We start from the raw sequence: 22,008 nt of genomic DNA, 5'->3' as shown, positions 1-22,008 counted from the left end.
CCCCGCCGCACCAGCAAACTTTACTGTTGTCTTATTTTAAGAAATGGCCACGGCCACCCCATCCTTCAGCAATCACCACCCTGATCAGTCAATGGTCAGCATCAAGGCAAGATCCTCCATCAGCAAAAAGATTAAGACTCGGTGAAGGGGGCTTCCCTGGTGGTGCAGTGTTTGAGAATCCGCCTGCCAATGCAAGGGACCAGGGTTCGAGCCCTGGTCCGGGAAGATCCCACATGCCGCGGAGCAACTAGGCCCATGAGCCACAACTACTGAGCCTGTGCTCAAGAGCCCGCAAGCCACAACTACTGAGCCCATGTGCCACAACTACTGATCCCATGTGCTGCAACTACTGAAGCTCACGCACCTAGAGCCCATGCTGCACAACAAGAGAAGCCACTGCAATGAGAAGCCCCCGCACCGCAACGAAGAGTAGCCCCTGCTCTCCACCACTAGAGAAAGCCTGCGCGCAGCAACGAAGAGCCAACCCAGCCAAAAATAAATAAAATAAATACATTTATTAAAAAAAAAGACTCAGTGAAGGCCCAGATGATGATTAGCATTTTTAGCAATAAAGTATTTTTTAATTAAGGTATGTACATCATTTTTTAAAGACAATGCTATGGCACTCTTAATAGACCACAATTTAGTGTAAACATAACTTTTATATGCACTGGGAAACTAAAAAGTTCGTGATACTTGCTTTATTGTGGTGTCTGGAACTGAACCGGTAATATCTCTGAGGTATCCCTGAACTTTGAAAAATTTTACCTGTTAGGTGCAGTTATTCATATGTGTTTACTGGACGTGAAGTCTTTTCATAGACCTTCTAGACCCAGCAAATAAATCAATAACTTTTGTACTTTTAAAAACTATAGTTCAATTCAAAATTAAAGTATTCCCTCTGCCTCACCTTAAGAATTACTTTGCTATTTCAAAAACTGCAAATACAACTAATTTCTAATTATGAAAAACTATCTTTAGTGCATCATGTAATTAATGGAAAAATATTTATCATACTTGTCAACACCTTCCTATAAACTTTCCTTATACTTGCAAAGCAATTAAGTTATCCTCTGGTAATCTCTCTTTTTAAAAATTAAATAACCTTGGGGCTTCCCTGGTGGCGCAGTGGTTGAGAGTCTGCCTGCCAATGCAGGGGACACGGGTTCAAGCCCTGGTCTGGGAAGATCCCACATGCCGCGGAGCAACTAGGCCTGTGAGCTACAATTACTGAGCCCGCGCGTCTGGAGCCTGTGCTCCGCAACAAGAGAGGCCGCGATAGTGAGAGGTCCACGCACCACGATGAAGAGTGGCCCCCACTTGCCACAACTAGAGAAAGCCCTCGCACAGAAACGAAGACCCAACACAGCCATAAATAAATAAATAAATAATTTTTTAAAAAATTAAATAACCTTGATTACTTGCCCTGCAAGTAATATAATTACTAAATTTGTCCATTATTTCAGACTCTTTTCGTCACAGTCTTATTTTTTATGTCTTTTAAATGAAGATAATTCTAAGAAGCACCAATGTTTTTTGCCTTAACAGTACTTTTTAAAAAATTGAAATATAGCTGATTTACAATATTGTGTTAACTTCAAGTGTACAATATAGTGATTTAATTTTTTTTTTTTTCCTTAAAGAAAACAAGTATATAAGAGAGAGAAAACTCTGGTTCTCTTAATGAACTTAATTCGACTCCTTCTTTCTGCTCTTTTTTAATACCTCCCTACAAAAAGCAAATGGCTGCAAAATAAAATATTCATAAACGTCCATAGAACTAGCAATTCTATGAATTAAAAGGTCTTAAAATCTAAGTCAATGATATGCATGATTAGTTATAACAAGCCCCAGACAGATGCCTGCTGGACTTTGCTAAAAGTACCTCCCTAAGGTACCCTGATTTCCTCATTGCTTAATAATCACCTGGGAGACTTGCTAAATGCAGATTCTGGCTCTTCAGGCCTGGGGTAGAGCTTGAGATTCTGCATTTCTAACCAGCTGCCAGGCGCTGCTCAGGCTGCTTGGCCACAGACCTCACTTTAAGAAGGAAGGGCATAAACTACAATATTCTTGTTTGTTGACATAAATGAGATATGAATCAACGTAAAGTTTTCCTGAAATCTAGATGGGTGACTATTTGATAAGACATGAAATGAAATTACTCTCCTAGAATTCATATGTCACAAAACTGTACTGGTGTGCCAAATATCTTTTATTTTACTTGAATTCTGGCAAAAGGGCCTGTTTTGCAAGGGTGGAGAAATCACTTTTAAATTTAAATTGTGCCACAACTTACAAATGTGCTCATTATCATATGCAGAGTAGGAAAGTTCCTAAGCTAAGAAAACCATGCCTTTGTCTAGGAACACATTAGGGATATTTTAGAAAGAAAACTGAAATTTAAAGCACATAGGAAAAGGAACAATCCAAATCATGTCTTTCTTGCATATACAGTGCAATTCGATATTTAAACAAAGCCCCAGTCTGACATTAGTAGGTGTTAAACTGTCAAGCCAAGAACTGAGATTTTATCCTTCTTGCAAGCTAATGAGTAATCCACCTACAGCTTCATAGACACTGGCAGAAAAATACAAGCCCTTTGGGTCAGAGAGAAAAGGCCGCTTACTACTCATAGCAATACCAATAGCAGTACCAAGAGCCAGACTGCCACCTTTGCTCACACTCACAACTCAATTCCCACAGGAGGATGGGAAGAGGGCTGGGGGTCACCTGCATAGGCAGTAGGTGTGTTTCAGGCAAGGAATCCCAAGATGAGGAAGGCCTTGATCTCATATAGGGGCAGCTGGCAGCTGGCCCATCCTCCTCTCCAGATAGACAATATCTTAATTACTCTGCGTTGTAAATCTCTTCTGGGGAAGGAGACATCTCTATCTTTACTTATCCTGGAATGTACATAAATCTGAGCAAACTGACTGTTAATGCTCAGACTTGGAAGAAATGTGACACATTCACGAAGAACTGTCTCCTAACAGTTGGTAGAAAAGTGTTGGAAGATGACAACAACAACAACAACAATAATAATAACCAGAAAAATGATTACAATAAATAAGCACTTTTCACGTGTTATTCCATTTAGTGCTCAATAACTTAAAGGCAAGTTAAATATGGTTCTGCCTATTTCAAAGAGGAGAAAACAGATCTGTAAGCCTTAAGTAACTTGTATAAGCTCACATAACTAGTAGTTTTGAGGCAGGAGGCAGATGGGCACCCCCCCCCCCCACATGGCCAGCAATTGGAGATTCATTCCCTGTAGACCGACACTCCAAGACGAGAATAGCAGGACAACTGAGAGAGAAGGCTGGGCGCTGCCCAAATAGAAGATAACAGACCACGTATTTCCATTCTCCAAGTCAAGGAGACCCTCCCAACTAGAAAGCTTCTTGGAGGTCAAAAAGGGAGGGGTGCCACCCCATAGTAAGTGATGTCAACTACCCGTAGGCCTCTTCACTAGAATCCATCTTGTCTCAGAGATGCACAGGCACACGTGGCAGTATCCTGAGATACACCAAATACGGACTCAGAACTAGGCAAATCAAATGACTGGCCAAAAGAAACCCGGAAGAAACGCCCCAAAGAGTGATTCAAACTACCGCAAGGGCGCGACTCTCTCTCTGAGTCCGCCCATGTGTCTAACCACATGTACTGTACTCCTTTCCCTCCTAATAAATACTTCACTACTTTCCATCTTTGTGGGAATTCTTTTCTGCAAAGCCGAAGGGCCAGGGCCTTGTCCCTGGCCACTGGTCTAGTGGCTAGGATTCAGCGCTCTCACTGCTGCGACCCGACCTCAATCTCTGCCTGGGAGCTGAAACCCTGCTTCAAGGCGCTGCAGGCCGAGGCCACCTGAGATCAGTTTCAACGGTTGTGCATTACTCCTATGCAATTCTATGAGTACATCTAAGAGGCAGGATTGTGAGGAGAGTGGGAAGTAGGGCACTTAACCAGAACTTAGCCTGACTAATGTCACCAGATCCTTTCATCGTGATCATCCCTTCCAGCCTCCTATGTGGCTATGGGTCCTCACTCCTCATTTTGCACTGGCATTTAGAGATTGTCACCTCTAGAACTGTTGTTTAGTGACTACAGTTGGGGCAAGGGGTAGAGTTGATTTTTTTTTAAAAGTTATCTCCTACAACTAATAGCAAAGATATTATAAGGAGTATTTTGATTATTTCTTTCTGATGAATAATCAAAGATAGCATTTTAAAATGACCACAAGTTAGGAAAGCTTCCAGCAAGAAAACTGACTCAGAGATCATTAACCAAATCCTAACATTTGCATCTAATTCTTAAATAAAAATATGTGATTTTATTGAAACACAAGACCATCTTCTTCAGTTGTTAACTTTTCATATATTGTCCATAATCAGCATACATTTTCCTTTCATCCTCCACTGGCTTGCAGTATTTTACTCCTAATACGTCAAACTTCCTCACTTTCATAAACAAATTCCACTCTTTGTGTCAACATTTGAAATTTTGCCTGCAAATCAGAACATGCTGTGACTGAATTGCTGCTCTTATCATCTACCACTTACTTCTATCAAAGTATATAACTGGATTAGTGGGAAAACAGCTACATTATGCCTGCCTTTAAGCTTTGCCTAACAGCAGGCTTCCTGTCTGCAACAAAGAACAGCCCTGGAGATTACAGAAACACTAGGAAATGATCAACATTTGTTCTGACAATTTTATGTGTGACTGAAGCATAAAAATTACCGTTCTCAAAAAAATAAAGAAACTTAGATACATAAGCCTAAAAGTGAGAAGCTGCTTGATTTTTCTGTCTGATGGTTCTAGGCAACATTGGGAAAGCGTTCATACAGACTGCATCATAACTCTGGATGACAGACATGATCTAAGGTTATGAGGATGAAGAGAAATGCATGAGGGCTTTGTGGGAAGATTACTGTCAGAGTTAATTATAGAATCACTACCAGGTTTCCTCAGTGCCTTATTATTATGCTTCCCTGAAGTTACAAAAGCTAAAAGTTATATTGCTTCTTTCCTAGGCTTTCGAGCAGTTTCAGAGAGAAAAATATACAAGCACATCTGCGTGCATACACGCAAATATAGCCCAAGAGATTACAACTATATTAGAAGGTTTTTTTTTTCCCACAGAATCTCTACATCATTAAGTTATTACATTTCTATTTAATGAGAAAGGCCTATCTTTTAAAGACAAAAATATGATTTTACTTTTCTTTGACCAAAATGTTACATAAGAATTAATTCTTTTAAGTTTTTTAAAATTAATTTTTATTGGAGTATAGTTGTTTTACAATGTTGTGTTAGTTTTAATTCTCTTTAAATGTATACTTTCAGGTATTTTTTTCACCCAACTAATAAAAATGAAGAATTTCTTTTAAATTATGAAGTTGATGTGGTTGACATTACATATTCTATAAATGTAAATAACAATCTATGTAGTTTGATAGAAGCAAAAGGACACATGATAAAGTAAATAAATTTATAAAAAGACACATTACCTAAGCAAAAACATATAATCCAGATATAATGTTTAAGTGTTTATTTGCAATTATAAGAATAATCCAATTCATATATGCTTTTTCAAGCCAAAACATGGCAGATTTCTTAAAACAAGTCCTCCACTGAAACATAAATAACCTTCTTCTTCAAAAATTAATAATAAATTTAGATTTAAAAGAAGCATTTCTCCTTGCTTTTATAACCTAATCATATTTTATCTTAGAATTTCTAAGAATTCTAGCTTGGAATTTTATTTAAATATATCAGATTATGCACTAAAATTAGTAAACTTACTTTATATTTTCCTTCAGGATCCAACCACATAACTTTGTGGATAAATCTAGACTAATAAATGAAAACAGCTGTGCTCCAATCCTGGCTTCTCACTTAGAAAAGTTACTACACTTTATGTTTCTTTATCTATAAAATTTAGGTCAGTAATCTTATCTCCCTCACAAGGTTGTTGTGAAGGATAAGTGTTCAGTTACTCTGAAAAACACATGGAACAGTTCCTGCCTCATGAGCAGTGTTAAAGAAATTAACTCTAATAATTCACTATAATGTGATTAAATTGAAGATTAATACACAAATTAGATAAATAATGAACACATACCTACTTTATATCTTGTTCGTATTGATTTTCTGAAGGGTAAATCTATGTCTGGAATAATATGATCAGCTAACATCATTTAGTGACTTTTCAACCATGAAAATGTACTAATGTTTTTTCTCAAATAACAAAATTAAACAAAAATATATAGTCAATAAAAAAAATCAGAGTATAGCTGACAAAAATATCTCCTTATGGTAAATAGGGACCATAAACCACAAAGTAAATTAATGAACCTCAACGAAATAAGCCAATATACTAGGAACTGAGACCAGTAAAAAATTTCTCTGGGAGTAGAGTGGGATATCACTATGATTTCATCATAGCATATGATGAAGCATCTTCTGCAATATTCACCTTAGAATTTTCATCTTTTAATATCACTCTTCTCCCCTATTTCTGAATACATAATTGAGATATTTTCATAATTTTTAACTTGACACATTGAGATACATTACTTCCATATCAAATGCATTCCCAGTTCTTTCTACAAGCAACATATTCACTTTGCCTATATGCTTTCAGTTCACATATTCAAGTTACATCAAGTGAGGACGCCCCAGCAAGGATTTACAAAGAGCTGTCAATGCGTCAATAAAGTTGATATTAACCTGATTCACAGAAATCACAACGAAAGACCTTGCAATTTTGTTTCTTAAGAAGTTAGTTAACAATTTTCTTTAAAGAAATACACATTTAACAACCATAATATTTTTAGGAGAAGCAAAGGTCCTTAAAACTTGTCAGGCATTAAGAATCTCAAAGGCGAACAAACGTATGGACACCAAGGCGGGAAAACCGCGGTGGGGTGGGGATGGTGGTGTGCTGAATTGGGTGATTGGGATTGACATGTATACACTGATGTGTATAAAATTGATGACTAATAAGAACCTGCAGTATAAAACAAACAAACAAAAAAAACAACTAATACTAAACTTTCTTTGGGTTATTTGTATGGAAATATGTTAATATAAATGTTTCAGACATTACATGAAATTTCTAAAAATCTTATATGTTCTGGTATAATGTTATAAGTCATAATTCTAGTTATTACTTTAAAATGTATATCTCAGAAATAACTAAATTTCCTTGTCAATTGCATTATTATGAACTTTCATCAAATCTTTAACCGTGGTCATTTTTAAGTCTTTTGTCATTTACAGACAGTTCTGGGTGTACTCTGATGCTTTTGCAAAAATGTTCCTGTAAAAGGGTTTCATCTTCAAGGAATTCATGGAAAAGACTCTGACAAGTACAGGTTTCTGGTAACTGACTATACTGCTGAACTGAATGAATAAGCATTTTCAGAACTCTAATGGAAAACTGATGAATTCATAAAAGTGCTAACAAAAGATCAAGATGAAAAAAAAAGTTACATGGGACTGAGTGAACTGATGAGGATGATTATAATTTTTGTGACTTTCTGTTTGAATAAAAAAAAAAATCCCACAAGGACTCAGAGGCAAAAAATATACAAATCAATTTTCACTGCAAAGTAAAGGAGCTGTTACAGTGGAGGATTCCTGGACTGAATGTCAATATTATGACATAGTATGAGTGTGTTTCGTGTTTGGTAATTGCAATCATTGTTGCTTTTGTTGTGGTCATCCATTTACAATGCTTGGTGTCAGTTTATTTATCTCTTGTAAAAATAAAATACAGTGTTTGTGTGTGTGTGTGTGTGAAAAAAAAAAAAAAGAATCTCAAAGGCAATCCCATCTAAGTTTTTTATTTTAATTAGGAAAGAATCATTGATTGCTGCCTAAATGTTGAAAGCATAAAATTCATTCAAAGCCATTTCTACTGTTTAGTCAGAAAATCTTTTGAAGCATATTTTTCAATAGCACTGCTCAGTTTCTAACTGAGGCAGAAGCTACTGGTGCCCCATCCATATATCCTCACATATCAGCCCAAATTTAACTGTCCGAGATTTCTGGGAGCCTTTTGCTTGTGCACATGGTGGCCTGGGAACACTGGGGAATTAACGTCCCTTGGGAGCAGTCATTAACTTCAAATACTCCAGCACACTGTCCCCTTGGAAAGAATAATTTCAATTCATGCAATCTACCTTGGTTCACAGAATTGCCCAGAGGATTAAGCTCTACTCACTCACAGTGGTAACTTGTTTGATAACCCACTGTTTATCAGTTCTCTTCTTTTTTGGCTTTACTTCTCACATTTCTCTCAATCTTTCTTAGAATTACTTTCCAAATAAGCCATTTGTACCTGAATCCTTATCTCATGAACTATTTCAGAGGAAAGACAATATAAGTTGATACTAGCAGAGGTCTTAGGAAACAGATCGTCAGGATGGGATTCCAGAATTAAATCATTCACCAGCCATGTGGCAATAAAGATTCCTCTGGTAATTGGCTGTATATAAGTGATAACTGGAGTAAAGAAAACCCCTCAGAGGCTACAGCATCATAACTGCTAAGATTTTTACCTGTAGTGACTGGAACACAATACAGAATAAAGGGGAGGCACCTAGCATTTGAGAAATATGGTGACAACAGTAATTAAAGGGGCTTGGAGTTGGTTGGTTGTTAAATTCAATGAAAAAAGTGACAACCTCAGATCAGCCAACTACCAACTAAGGGCAAAATGTGAAAGCCAGAAGATATACAGGAGCCAATAAAGAGATTCTAATTTTTTGATGTGAGAAGGACAACGTGTGCTAGAAACAGACACAGAATTTGCTTTTGAAGGTCAAATAACTATAAAGGAGGCCGCACCCACAGCCATGGCAGGTTTCTATGCAAAAGTCAGGGCACTGATAGGCAAAGAATGGGATCTTAAGAGTAGAAGGGGGACATGGGTAGATGCTATTGAGAACAATGAACTTCCAGGTTCCCCTATACCCTCTGGGTACGCAGAAGTAATCTCTTCCTCTTGGAAGGTAGTAGCTTCTCCCATTCCTAGAGACCATAAAAGATGATGCTCTCCTTTAAGATCTGATCTCACCTCCCCTCATGGCTCAAGGCAACAAACAGACCAGGTCTCAACCTGGCCTACCCGGAAAAATAGTCTCTGTTCCAGGAAAACAGAAAAAGAGAATATTCAACAAAAGAGATGCAAGATCTGTCTAATATGAACAGCAGATACTGGGAGAACATGCCAGGGGATGGATGTTGATGGATCTTGAGGCAAAAAACACCTGGTCATCAACTTGGTGTGAGGGAGCAAGTAGCCTGAGATAAGACAACACCACTCCTGCATAGGGGCAAATGGCTTAGCTGGTTGGCCAATGCCCTTGAAGAAACAAGAATGGAAGACCTTCCCCAGACAAAGAGTTCTGGAGAGGAAGCATGAGGATGGACCTACGGGAGTAGGCGTGAAATGTGCAGATCTCTGTCTCACATCAATCACCACTAGAGAACATTCACACAGAGGAGGTACTGAACAACTGAGTGGAGAGGAGGATTTGTCCATTGTATGCAGCAACTGCCCATAAATGCAGCAGCCAGGTAGCAGAGAAAGAGGGGATATATGTGGGCCTAAAAACATGGGCTCTTTCTCACCAAGTGGGATATAGCTATCGCCATTAGTGAATGGCTAACCCATTGGAAACTGTCCAATGCTGAGTCTTTAATATAGTATCACTCTTCAAAAAGACATTCAACAACTTGATTTCAAACAGATTGTATTCGATTTTATCCCTCTGGAATCGGGTGGCGTCAATTTTGCTTTTCTTGCTATTGATACATGTTTCAGTTAAGAGTTTCCCTTTCCTGTTTGCAATGCCTCATGCAGTATCATTAATCCTCTGGATTCACACACTGTCTGATTTATCATCATGGGATACCATCATGGAATCCTACATAATATCTCCTCAAATCAAGCAATCTATTTTATGGTGAAGGAGGTCCGACAACAAACAAATGACCACAGGACCCACTGGGTCTACCATATACTGCATCACTTAGAAACAGCCAGCCTGACAAAACACTGGGACAGTCTCTTAAGTGTGCAACTAAAGCTCCAGCTTGCAGATGACAGTCTTTGAGTAGGAATGTTGTCCTTCAAGATGCAGTATGTTCTTTGAATCATGGTGCTAAGTCCACTGATATGCTGGCATCAGACTGTATCCACTCATAAAAAACAATGTTACATTTTCAGGAATTTTTAAATGATAAAGGGATCAATCCAACAAGAGAATATAATACTTGCAAATATCTATGCATGCAGTATAAAGCACTTAAACACATAACGCAAATATTAACAGATATAAAAGGAGACACTGACAGTAGTACAATAATAGTAGGGGACTTTAATGCCCCACTTTTATTAATGGATAGATCATCCAGACAGAAAATCAATAAGGAAACAGTGGCTTTAAATGACATGTTAGATGCCATCTTTAAGGATCATGAACTGGATACAGTGGACATACTGGACAGGTTTCTAACTACCATCACCTGCAACTTTTTGTTACATTTCTCTCTCTTATGGTCAGAGTCTATTCTGCCCACACATATGGAAGGCTGGTACTTAAAACCGCAGCTCACTTGGCCTTGAGGCAGAATAACTTTGAAGTTCATATTCTATACAGCTTCTAGGATGCCTCAATAGGATTAAATCCCTTTAAATTAAATTAAGTTCTTTTAATTGGCATTCTTCCTTCCTTCCCTTGCCTAATTTCCTTTAATTGGTTGTGTTTCCTGGGATACTGTCCCCAAAAAACCATTTACACTTGAATCCATGAGTAAGAATCAGGAGGAAGCCAGATTAAGACATTAACCATATTTAATGTCTGCTGGTTTTATCTAAATTTCATTAGATATGCCAAATCTGTACTGAATTTAATGTTTTTACAACTTTCTCTTTTGCTTTGCCAAAGATAATATTTTGTTAGCAACCTTTCCAATGCCTTTGTAATAAACAATATTTTTATGTACAAATTAAACTAAATGGTTACCTTTTCTGATCATTTTATTTGAGAGACCAAGCATTACATTTTACTTGTTCTCATTTTGTTGAGTAAGTCGTGAGCTAACACACAGGGTCAGATTACAAAATCAGACTGACGTGAATCAGAGCTCTTAAGCAGTATCAAATTTTACTAATAATATCAAGGATGCAGACAAGCTAAAGGACTGCTGAACGTTCAGATAAAGCATAGAAAGATCTGGGTATGGGGGGCAGTTCCCCAGATGTTATGAGCTGAACTGTGTCCCCCTCAAATTCCTATGTTGAAGTCCCAACCCCTGGTACCTCCAAATGTAACAGTAATCATAGATAAGTTCTTGAAAGAGGTGATTAAGCTAACAATGAGGCCATTAGGGTGAGGGTATAATCCACTATGACTTGTGTCCTTATAAGAAGAGGAAGAGACCCTAGTCTGCACAGAGGGATGACCATATGAAGTGGTAGCAAGAGGGCAGCCATCTGCAAGCCAAGGAAAGAGGCCTCAGGAGAAACTGACCCTGCCGGCACCTTGATCTTGGACTTCCAGCCTCCAGAACTGTGAGAGAAAAATTTCTCTAGTTTAGGCTACGCAGTCTGTGTTATTCTGTTACAGCAGCCACAGAAAACTAATAGACCAGGTCCTTCATTACTGTATTGGAGACACTCCTCTGGGCCCAGATGAAAGAGGTCTCAAAAAGAGCTTGGCAGGGTTCCTTGCATAGTGGGAGTATTTAAACTATGAAATATCTCCAGTTTATTACCCAGAGAGTTATATTACCTACTAGATAGTTTTAAAGGAATCTTGCTTCACTGATCTTGGGTTCTATTTATGACAGTTACCCTTAGCTAGGGATATCCTGCTAAAAGCATTTTTGGAGTAATTCCTCTTCCTCTTAGTAAATATGATTTATCTAGTTACTTGAGGCTCTGGTTGACAAGAGACTATATTCAGTTCCTCTGCCTACTTTTTTCCAGGGGGTACCCTTCCAGTGAAGGGAGTAAATTGACTGTAGGCCAGCTGCTTTAACTTCCTCCCATGTGGTTTTAGAGGGAGATCCATTCTCCTATGTTCAATACAAAATGACCTCACCACAAATACTTCTTCCCTCACGTGCATCTCTATGAATATAACCACTTCAAGTGTGAAATTATATCAAGCAGTACACGGCCATGAAATTTTCTGCCAAAATTCTATGAATTAAAGTGAGATACAGTAACATTCATTTTGTCCTGTTTTATTTGCTTCAGAGTTCAATGCTCTCTAGCTATGAGGAGGAAGGTCTAAAACGGTTCCTGGAAACAAGAATTTTAAGAAAGCACATTCAAATTATCTATTGGTTCTCATGTTAATAAAAAAAAACTTTAAAAACATAATACATTATGGATATGTGTCCAGTATGAAAAAGGAGCATTACAATGAACAGAAAATTGCCATACAATTACACTGCCGAGTCACTATTTATTGGGAGTTACGATGATATCAATGAGTACGGGGGTTCACGTCAACTGTTTAAGTACCTCTGAGTCAAAGAGAATATATATAATGTTTTTCCTTCATGTTCATTGCTTCAATCACTCCATTCATGGGTAAATCCTCAAACATTCAGAAAGGACCTTGGTGTGGAAGTACGGGAGAAAGAGTCACAAGAGAGGACAGCTCAGTATGATAGTCTTGTAATAGGACCAGAAATATCTCAGCCTATCTATGACAAAACACTATAAAGTATTTAAAACCAGAGGGAGATAAAAATTGTAGATTTTACTCAGCAAAAATGCAGTCATCATATACTTACTGAAGCTACGTTCACAAAATCATCATCTGAGAGGGTTTCCAACATTTCAGAGACAGATGTTCGGATGAGCTTAAGTGTCAATCCACTAACACTCCCACTCCTATAAAAAAATGAGTCCACACATGTTAATGACCATGTAGTTAATTAACATCATACACCCTAAGGAAACACAACTTATGCACTGACTCTAGATAATAATATTCAAATAATTTTGTCTTCAAAAAACCAGTAGTAGAAAAAGTCTTATTTTTGATAGCAAGTAGAAATAAATTACAAAAAATCTTGTCTTTCTTTCCTGCAAGCATCAGAATGTATATTTTTCTAACTACAATGATGAAAATTACATATCAAGTGACAATTTTAAGAAACTGTGGATACTCATGGCATATTCACTTATTCAGGAAATATACACTGAATACCAGCTCTGTTAGCCAAGTTAGTAGTGATGGTTACAGAGGTTAATAGATACACTCATTGCCCTAGGGAGCTCATTGTTTGACTTGATTAAACCAATAATTATGAAGCAGCATAATAATTTGATAATAGATTTGTAAACAAAATGCTTTATTTTATATCCTAAAGTAGATATTCTCTGGGGTTTAGTCTTCATTTTTCTTGTTTCTACATATTTTATGATCCTGAATGACCTCATCTATTTGCAGGGCTCATCTCTAGGCAATTAACTTCCACTTTTATGTCTCTAGCTCCCAACTTTTTCCCAGTTTTACTTTTCTAGCTGTTTTCAGATGTTCTCGTCTATGCCACTTTGCTTCTGTCATCCTTCCACCTGAAATTCCACTCTCTTTCCTCTCCCTTCCCATGCCTGCCTTGTTAAATCTTAGCTATAAGGATTCAATTCCAATTTTATCTCCTTAATGAAGTTTTTCCTGATACTTTAAAATGAAATGTGCTCTCTCACCTATGTATTCCTTCAGTGCTCTGTCATAATTTATATCTCTCACTTCCTACAATTGTTTTAATTTACTAATGTGAATATGGTTTAATTTCACTAATACTTTTGAATCATCTTTGAGATCAGGGACCATGTCTTAATCATCTTTGTATCATCACATTGTATATAGGATACCCTCAACACATTTCTGTTGAAATAATTTTTAAAAATGGCATTACAACTTCATTTACATTTTTATCCCACTTGGTATCCGACATGGGTTCCAAAGATTTTAATAAAAGAAATTATTTCAGGAAATTAGCATATATCCAATAGGATTATAACATATTGCATTACCATTCAAATTTATACTTCAGAAGAATATCAAGGATTAGCATATGTACAAACTCTATAATAACTTAATTAAAACAAGATGAAGTTTAAATGCATTGTAACAAATGAAATGAGATTTAATATTTGTTACATTTGTCAAATTCATTTATCTTCTCTTTCTCAGGCAAGGTTATAAGATTTTAAACTTGTTCAATTCACGTTAAAATGGAGAAACTTTCAAATGCCGACACTATCCTGTGAAATGAATTTAGTTGCCTATAAAACATTGGATTCTGTTTCTTCCAGTGGCAAAGAACAGATGAGGGTATACTTTTATTCCCTCAGGGAAAATAATATAAACATTTTATACTCACGTTTTTAGTTCCTTGGTATTGCTCTTAAAAACTAAATCTCCAAAGCAGGATATATTCTTCACTATGTTCTACAATTTCATCATCTATCTTATTGGAAGATTACATACACGCGCGCGTGCGCACACACACACACTCTAACTTGAAGCAATGTGACAAAAAAATAAAATGACCAATATAAAAACTCATGAAATTCTTTCTTGTACTTCAGCATTGCCCTTGAGAAAGGCCTAGTATTGACATTTAATATATGTAATATTTATCTATTGATATTTTGTGGCCAATCCCTAAAAGATATTTGAATCATTAATAACTAAGTGCCAACTAATTGTTCTACTTTTTTTGGAAGCAGAAACAGCTTAGATTTAGCAACCATGTACTTTAATATTGTTTAAAATATAAAGCAAAAAACTGGAAGCAAATCAATAATTTTTCAAAAAGCTCAGACTTTAGAATCAAGCCATAATTTTCAATTTTGACATAGATTCCTCTCATTTTCAGTAAGAGAATTTTTGTTTGTTTTGTTACTGCTTTAATTTGATTTCTTTGTCTGGTTATAAAAGCCATCATAATTATTCCTTGTCTTTTTTTCAACCTATTTCTAGTCCCAACCTACTACTGTTATCTAAAACTCCTCCCTATATTCTCAGTATATGAAAGTTATGTAATATTTAACTACTCACACGTCAACCAGAATAAGCATGTCTTTAGGAGATGCGGCTCCTTGGATGTACCTGTAACAAATATCATACGAATAATTTTTTCTCTTGTAAAATATCAAGCATTGATATTTGTTGAACTGCTATTTACTAATCTCTGAGATATGTTCCAAGCAAGACCCTACTTCCATTCTATCTAGGCAGACGATGCTCTTTTATTCACAATTCTGTAACATCAACTTTAGAAAATCTACATTTAACATAATAGAAATGTCAGAGGCATAATACATAAGGTATGTTTTACAGATATTTATAACAAAGGAATAAGAGATGTGCTTTAATACTAGGAGCAAAAGAAATTAACTTCTGGAAGAACATTTCCCTAAAAAAAAAAAAAAAAAACAGTTATCCTAAATTCCATTTTGTTGAACACAGGTTGTAAAACTCACTCTAAAGAATAATAATAGGGCTTCCCTGGTGGCACAGTGGTTAAGAATCCGCCTGCCAATGCAGGGGACACGGGTTCGAGCCCTAGTCCGGGAAGATCCCACATGCCGCGGAGCAACTAAGCCCGCGCACCACAACTACTGAGCCTGCGCTCTAGAGCCCGCGAGCCACAACTGCTGAGCCCACTTGCCACAACTACTGAAGCCCTCACGCCTAGAGCCCATGCTCTGCAACAAGAGAAGCCACCACAATGAGAGGCCCATGCACCACAACGAAGAGTAGCCCCCGCTCACCACAACTAGAGAAAGCCCGTGAGCAGCAACGAAGACCCAACGCAGCCAAAAATAAATAAATAAATACATACATAAAGAAGAAGAATAATAAAAACAAATAATAAGATTGTATCATGTATTTAAACACACACAAAAAACCCCCACAAAAATAGATTAGTGGTCTAATCTGACAAAGGGACAATAAAGACTGACAAAGGGACAATAAAGTAATTAAAAACAATATATAATGTTACTTCCAAGAGTTTCAAGTAGTGGTTCTCAGACTTTATAGTATCTTAAAAATCACCTGGAGAGCCAGTTCAAAATGCTGATTCCCACACTCAACCCCAGGCCTACAGATTCAGAATCTCTGCACGTGAAGAGACTCAAGAATAGTTCAGCCACTGTAGAGATAAACTTAACTACAGGTGAATGATCCTGAAAACTCACGTTGCCTGGCCACAGGCTGATGGGAAGTGGGGACCTGCCTTCCCCAACAAGAAGAGCTGCATCTGAACTCAGTGTTCTACTTATTGTCCAAGACTCTAAATCTAACTTCTCAGAAGCCTGCCAGGAAACCTGCCAATAAGTTTTCAGGCAACATTCAGCACAATTAGTAACTATTCAGGACTATATGTTCATGAACAGAGTTTACAGCTTGCACTCAAGTTTGTTTTTCTATTAGAAGGTAAAATGGCAGGGTTGCTGGGATATTCCAGTGGAAGGCAAATCTAGTTCATGTCTAGCATCTTGACAAATGGTCCTGACATGCCTCTCCATGAGGAAGATGGAGTACAGGATATCGTCTGTCTCTTCTAGTTGGGACCTAGTTTCTAAGTTTCCGCCGAAACAACTGGTTCCTGAACCCAAATCATGTGATGTCATAGGCTTTGCCTCCACTGAACAACCCATGGCTCCAAAGCCACTAACTCAGAGAAATATTATCAAGAATAATATGTGGATTAATAATACCTGGTACTATTATACATGGTTGGTGTTTATGTAAATTGCTACTGGGACATTTAATAGGGCATTTTAAAAGCCTTAAATACGTCTCTTTGAATCAACTATTATGTGTCTTAGAATTTGTCGGAACCCTAGCAAAAAGTCAGAAATAACCTAAATGTCCAATAATAGGGGATTTTTAAAATAAGCTACCATCTGGTCATTCTTTTAAAATGACGTTACTGTGTCTCTTATGAAAAGGTATTGATATGAAAGAGTAGGTTACGAAGCACTATATTGTATAACATGTGAACTCATTAAAAAATATAGAGCCACACATTTAAATATATTAAAACAATGAATTAAAATGCATGAGTTTAATAATTGTTTCCCAGTGACTGTAATTATGATGTATTTGGTATTTTTTGATTTATATGTTAGGAAAATGAGTTTATTTAGTAGTAAGGAACAAATAAATTTTTTTTTGGAAAAATGAAACGTAAGCTATATGACTATAACTAGGGGCAGCTCTTACCTTGGGGCTAGTTCTCTCATTAGTTCACCACCAGAGGCAAACTACATTCTACTCTATCTAGATGTTGATTATTAGAGCCCTACTCCAAGCAAACTGGGAGACTTTCAATAGAAATCCCCACCAGCTAAAAGAGATTTAGAAATAACATTGACTATAAAACTTAAAGTAGTCCATTTGAAATGTATTTGATGAATCATTTCAACAACTTCATTATCACTGCCCATTGAACTCATCATCTTCATTTAGCTTTAACTGTTTTAAAGTATAAATGTATAAAAAATTCAAATGTATAAAAGGGAAAAAAGAGGTTTTTAAATAATCAGATAATATTCATCCTAATAATGGAAAGATTCCCTCCAACTTTTTAACAAAAAAAAAAGAAAGAAAAGAAACCTTATTTTGTCTTTTTCATCTTTTCATGGCTACCCCAAAATTCTTACCATGGTCTCCTGCGTACATCATAAAGATCAATCTTGTTTGGAGTTCTACTGTTATCAACCCATGGAGAAGCTTAAAAAAAGAGAGAGACAGAGAGAAAGTGAGTGAGAGACAGCAAGAGAGTGAGAGAGCGAGAGAAAGAATTTAAATTTCAAATAGAGAATTCAAATCAAACTATTGGGTTGGCCAAAAAGTGTCTTCGGTTTTTAAGTAAAAATAAAAGACACATTTTTCATTTTCACCAAGAACTTTGTTGAAAAACGTATTCACCTTTTTGTTTTACTACTTTCTGCCATTTTTCAGGCAACTTCATAATTTCATTTTCCCAAATTTTTTTATCTTTTTGAGCAAAGAACTGTTCCAGGTGCCTTTTACAGTCTTCCAGGGAATCGAAATCTTTTCCATTAAAAGAATTTTGTAAAGACCGAAATAAATGGAAATCCGAAGGTATGATGTCTGGTGAATACGGCGGATGAATCAGAACTTCCCAGCCAAGCTGTAACAGTTTTTGCCTGGTCATCAGAGAAACATGTGGTCTTGCGTTATCCTGATGGAAGATTATGTGTTTTCTGTTGACTAATTCTGGACGCTTTTTGTCGAGTGCTGCTTTCAGTTGGTCTAATTGGGAGTGGTACTTGTTGGAATTAATCGTTTGGTTTTCTGGAAGGAGCTCATAATAGAGGACTCCTTTCCAGTCCTACCATATACACAACATCACCTTCTTTGGAAGAAGACTGGCCTTCGGTGTGGTTGGTGGTGGTTCATTTCACTTGTCCCATGATCTCTTCCATTCCACATTATTGTACAGTATCCACTTTTCATTGCCCGTCACAATTTGTTTTCATTACGTTTAAGTAGAGAATTACATGCGGAAGTACGATCAAGAAGGTTTCTTTGCTTAACTTACGTGGAACCCAGACATCAAAGCGATGAACATAACCAAGCTGGTGCAAATGATTTTCAATGCTTGATTTGGATATTTTGAGTATGTTGGCTATCTCCCATGTGGTATAATGTTGATTGTTCTCAATGTCTCGATTTTATCGCTATCAACAACTGGTCTACCCGACCTTGGAGCATCGTCCAGCAAGAAATCTCCAGCACGAAACTTCACAAACCACTTTTGACACGTTCGATCAGTCACAGCACCTTCTTCATACACTGCACAATTTTTTTTGCATTTCTGTTGCGTTTTTACCTTTCTTGAAATAATGAAGCATAATATGCCGAAAATGTTGCTTTTTTTCCTTCCATCTTCAGTATTAAAATGGCTACACAAAAGTTCACCAATTTTGATAAGTCTTTTTTAAATGCACGCTGATATGACAGCTGTCACATACTGTCTAACAAAATTGTTTCGAATGAAGTTAAAGACAACTAAGTGCTACTAGAGTCATCTTACAGAAAAAAACTGAACAGACCTTTTGGCTGACCCAATATTAGATTTTATCTAGGAAAGTAATACTTTTAAAAGTCACAAAGCACCAAGGACACATTCCACTTATCCACAGTAATGTTAAAATGGGAGATACCATTTTTATGCCCTTAACCTTTTTCTTTTTTAAAATTTAAAACAACACAGCAATACAAAAGAAAGTTGTATAAGTCAATTTCTTTTTCATATTATTTCAGAAATAACTTGTTCACAATTGGGATTTTCTGGTGCCAATGAATATGTTTTACCAGGTGTCCAGAAGTTATACATTTTCTTTCTTCTCTACTAACAGAAAAATTTACCTTAAAAGAAAATTTATTTGCCACTAATGAAAACTGTACTTACAATTATTTGATCCTTATATTTTCATTCAATGCTATACTATCTTGGTCTATAAAAAGACTGTTTTTCTTGGATTGTTATCACATAATAGCATAATTTTTTAACCTTATTATTCCCATATTTGATAATGGCCAGTCCGTTTGAAATTATCATTTAGAAGTTAAATTATAATTAACATAACTGCACAAAAACTTTTCCTGATATTTATTTGAATGATCTGAAGTAATTCAAGTATAGATTCAAGAACCTTCTGTTAGGGGACTTCCCTGGTGGCACAGTGGTTAAGAATTCGCTTTCCAATGCAGGGGAGGCGGGTTCGATCCCTGGTCAGGGAACTAGATCCCACATGCATGCCCCAACTAAGAGTTCGCATGCCACAACTAAGGAGCCCACTAGCCGCAACTAAGGAGCACACGTGCTGCAACTAAGAAGCCCACCAGCCGCAACTAAGGAGCACATGTGCCACAACTAAAGTAGCCGGTGAGCTGCAACTAAGGAGTCCACGAGCCACAAATAAGGAGCCTGCTTGCCGGAATTAAGACCTGGCACAACCAAAATAAATTTAAAAGTAATAATAATAATAATAAACTTAAAAACAAAAGAATCTTCTGTTAGTTTCAGAGCCTTTATCATTTTGCAGTAAACAGAAAAATAGTACATCTAACTATTGCTTTTTAAATACAATTAATTTACACTATTCTAATTAAATCTATACTTACTTTAATTAAAATACTTTACAAAGCTTTACACACACACACACACACACACACACACACGCACCCCTTAGACCCAATGGAGAACAATAAATGCTGATGAATTGGATGATAATTTTATGCTGAAGTCCTCCTCTCCTTGAACACATTTAAACATACGACTCTTGGGAAAATCCCTAATAATAATTCATATGACTTATGCCCTTCAATCTATTTTGCCCTTTTATTTATTGAGAAATGATGAAAATTACATAGAACTTTTCTGAGAATCATGTTTATTAGCCAACTAAGATAATTTGGCCATTTAGGATATGTCAAAAACATATACTACTGAGCCTCTCCTTGACTGAATTTTCTTTCTTATTAGCGGCTATATTATAAAATGATTTATTCATTTTAAATGACTAATCACATTTATAAGAAACAGTTAAGTTTAAATATAGCACTCCCCCAACAACCATTTACTAATACAGTCAATGCAACTGAAATGGTAAATTTACTTTAATTCTTTCCATTTGCATTTGCAGAAACTTAGAGCCAGTGAGATAAAATGAATTTTTTTTTTTTTTGTGGTAGCACTAGAATTAAGCAACAAGCATGCAGGCAGACATGTCAGTTCACTTTCAACTATTATCTAACTCCTCAAGATAGGGTCTTTGTAATAACTACATATTTAAATAGCTTTTATTCTTCTTTTAGTACAATGTTATGCTGGTTGTACATTTATTGCCTCAGCTCCGAATTCACCCATTTATCTTGTTCTATGAAAATATCTCTGGGTCCTTCAAATATTTTTCTTTTACCCACAAGCACAATCTTAAGCTTTGTCCGCAGATGAAGAAAGAAAGATGTTGAATGAGAAAGTGGTTTTTGCTTCCTGGTCTGGTTTGTTTGCTCAAAGGCTCTGGCAGCAAATGTAGCTTTCCTGGTGTTTGGCTCCTGCAGTGCTTGAGTATTCTCCAGAGCTCGTGGGTAGCTTCTCCAGATCAAGGCTTCTGGAGAGCTCTCTGGTTCTCCAGCAGTATCCCCGGGTATTTTTGTAGTGGAGAGCCTCTGATGAGACACCTGGAACCTTTTAGAGGGTGAACTTCCAGCAAGTCCTACCAGTGTGACACTGTAGTACCTTCTCTGCCATTTGGTGGATCACGACCATGTCCTCTGTAAAAAGATCTGCATCTCGATCCAGGAGCACTGGGGGACCGAAGTCTCTTCCTTGGGCTATTTCTGCCCTATCGGTGGTAGTTATTATATTATACTAAATTATATAATATTTCACCTGGTAGTCCAATATTAGAGTTCTCTATACTTCTAGCCAATCCCTCCTTAATCCCTGCTATAGTTAATAATTCTTTATTAAAAAATTAACTTTTAGGACTTCCCTGGTGGCGTAGTGGTTAAGAATCTGCCTGCCAATGCAGGGGACACGGGTTCGATCCCTGGTCTGGTAAGATTCCACATGCCATGGAGCAACTAAGCCCGTGAGCCACAACTACTGAGCCCGCGAGCCATGACTAGTGAAGTCTGCACGCCTAGAGCCCATGCTCCGCAACAAGAGAAGCCACCTCAGTGAGAAGCCTATGCACCACAACGAAGAGTAGCCCCCGCTTGCAGCAACTAGAGAAAGCCCGCGCACAAAAACGAAGACCCAACACAGCCAAAAATAATTTAATTAAAAAAAAATAAAATAAAATTATCCTTAAAAAAAAATTAAGTTTTCCTGTTCAAGACATTGTGTTATCTCTCTCCTGACTGGGCTTAGACTTACGTAAATATTTTGATGAGTTGAGAAGTGAGATTAGTT

The 22,008-nt window shown here is 36.9% G+C and overlaps 1 protein-coding gene across 11 annotated transcripts in view; it reads right to left on the bottom strand.

Moving 5' to 3' along the window:
- CACNA2D1 (calcium voltage-gated channel auxiliary subunit alpha2delta 1) overlaps window positions 1-22,008 on the bottom strand; it is a 500,481-nt gene that overhangs the window by 103,333 nt on the left and 375,140 nt on the right. For all 11 annotated transcript variants that reach the window (XM_059934042.1, XM_059934046.1, XM_059934039.1 and 8 more), the window contains 3 exons: window positions 17,720-17,789; window positions 15,105-15,155; window positions 12,826-12,925 (listed from right to left, as the gene is read on the bottom strand). In XM_059934042.1, coding sequence (XP_059790025.1) covers window positions 12,826-12,925; window positions 15,105-15,155; window positions 17,720-17,789 — 221 coding nt within the window. The remainder of the gene's footprint in view (window positions 1-12,825; window positions 12,926-15,104; window positions 15,156-17,719; window positions 17,790-22,008) is intronic.

Source organism: Balaenoptera ricei, chromosome 9, assembly GCF_028023285.1.
Source record: "Balaenoptera ricei isolate mBalRic1 chromosome 9, mBalRic1.hap2, whole genome shotgun sequence".
In the NCBI taxonomy this organism is placed as follows: domain Eukaryota; kingdom Metazoa; phylum Chordata; class Mammalia; order Artiodactyla; family Balaenopteridae; genus Balaenoptera; species Balaenoptera ricei.
This window is presented reverse-complemented; position numbering and strand designations above follow the sequence as displayed.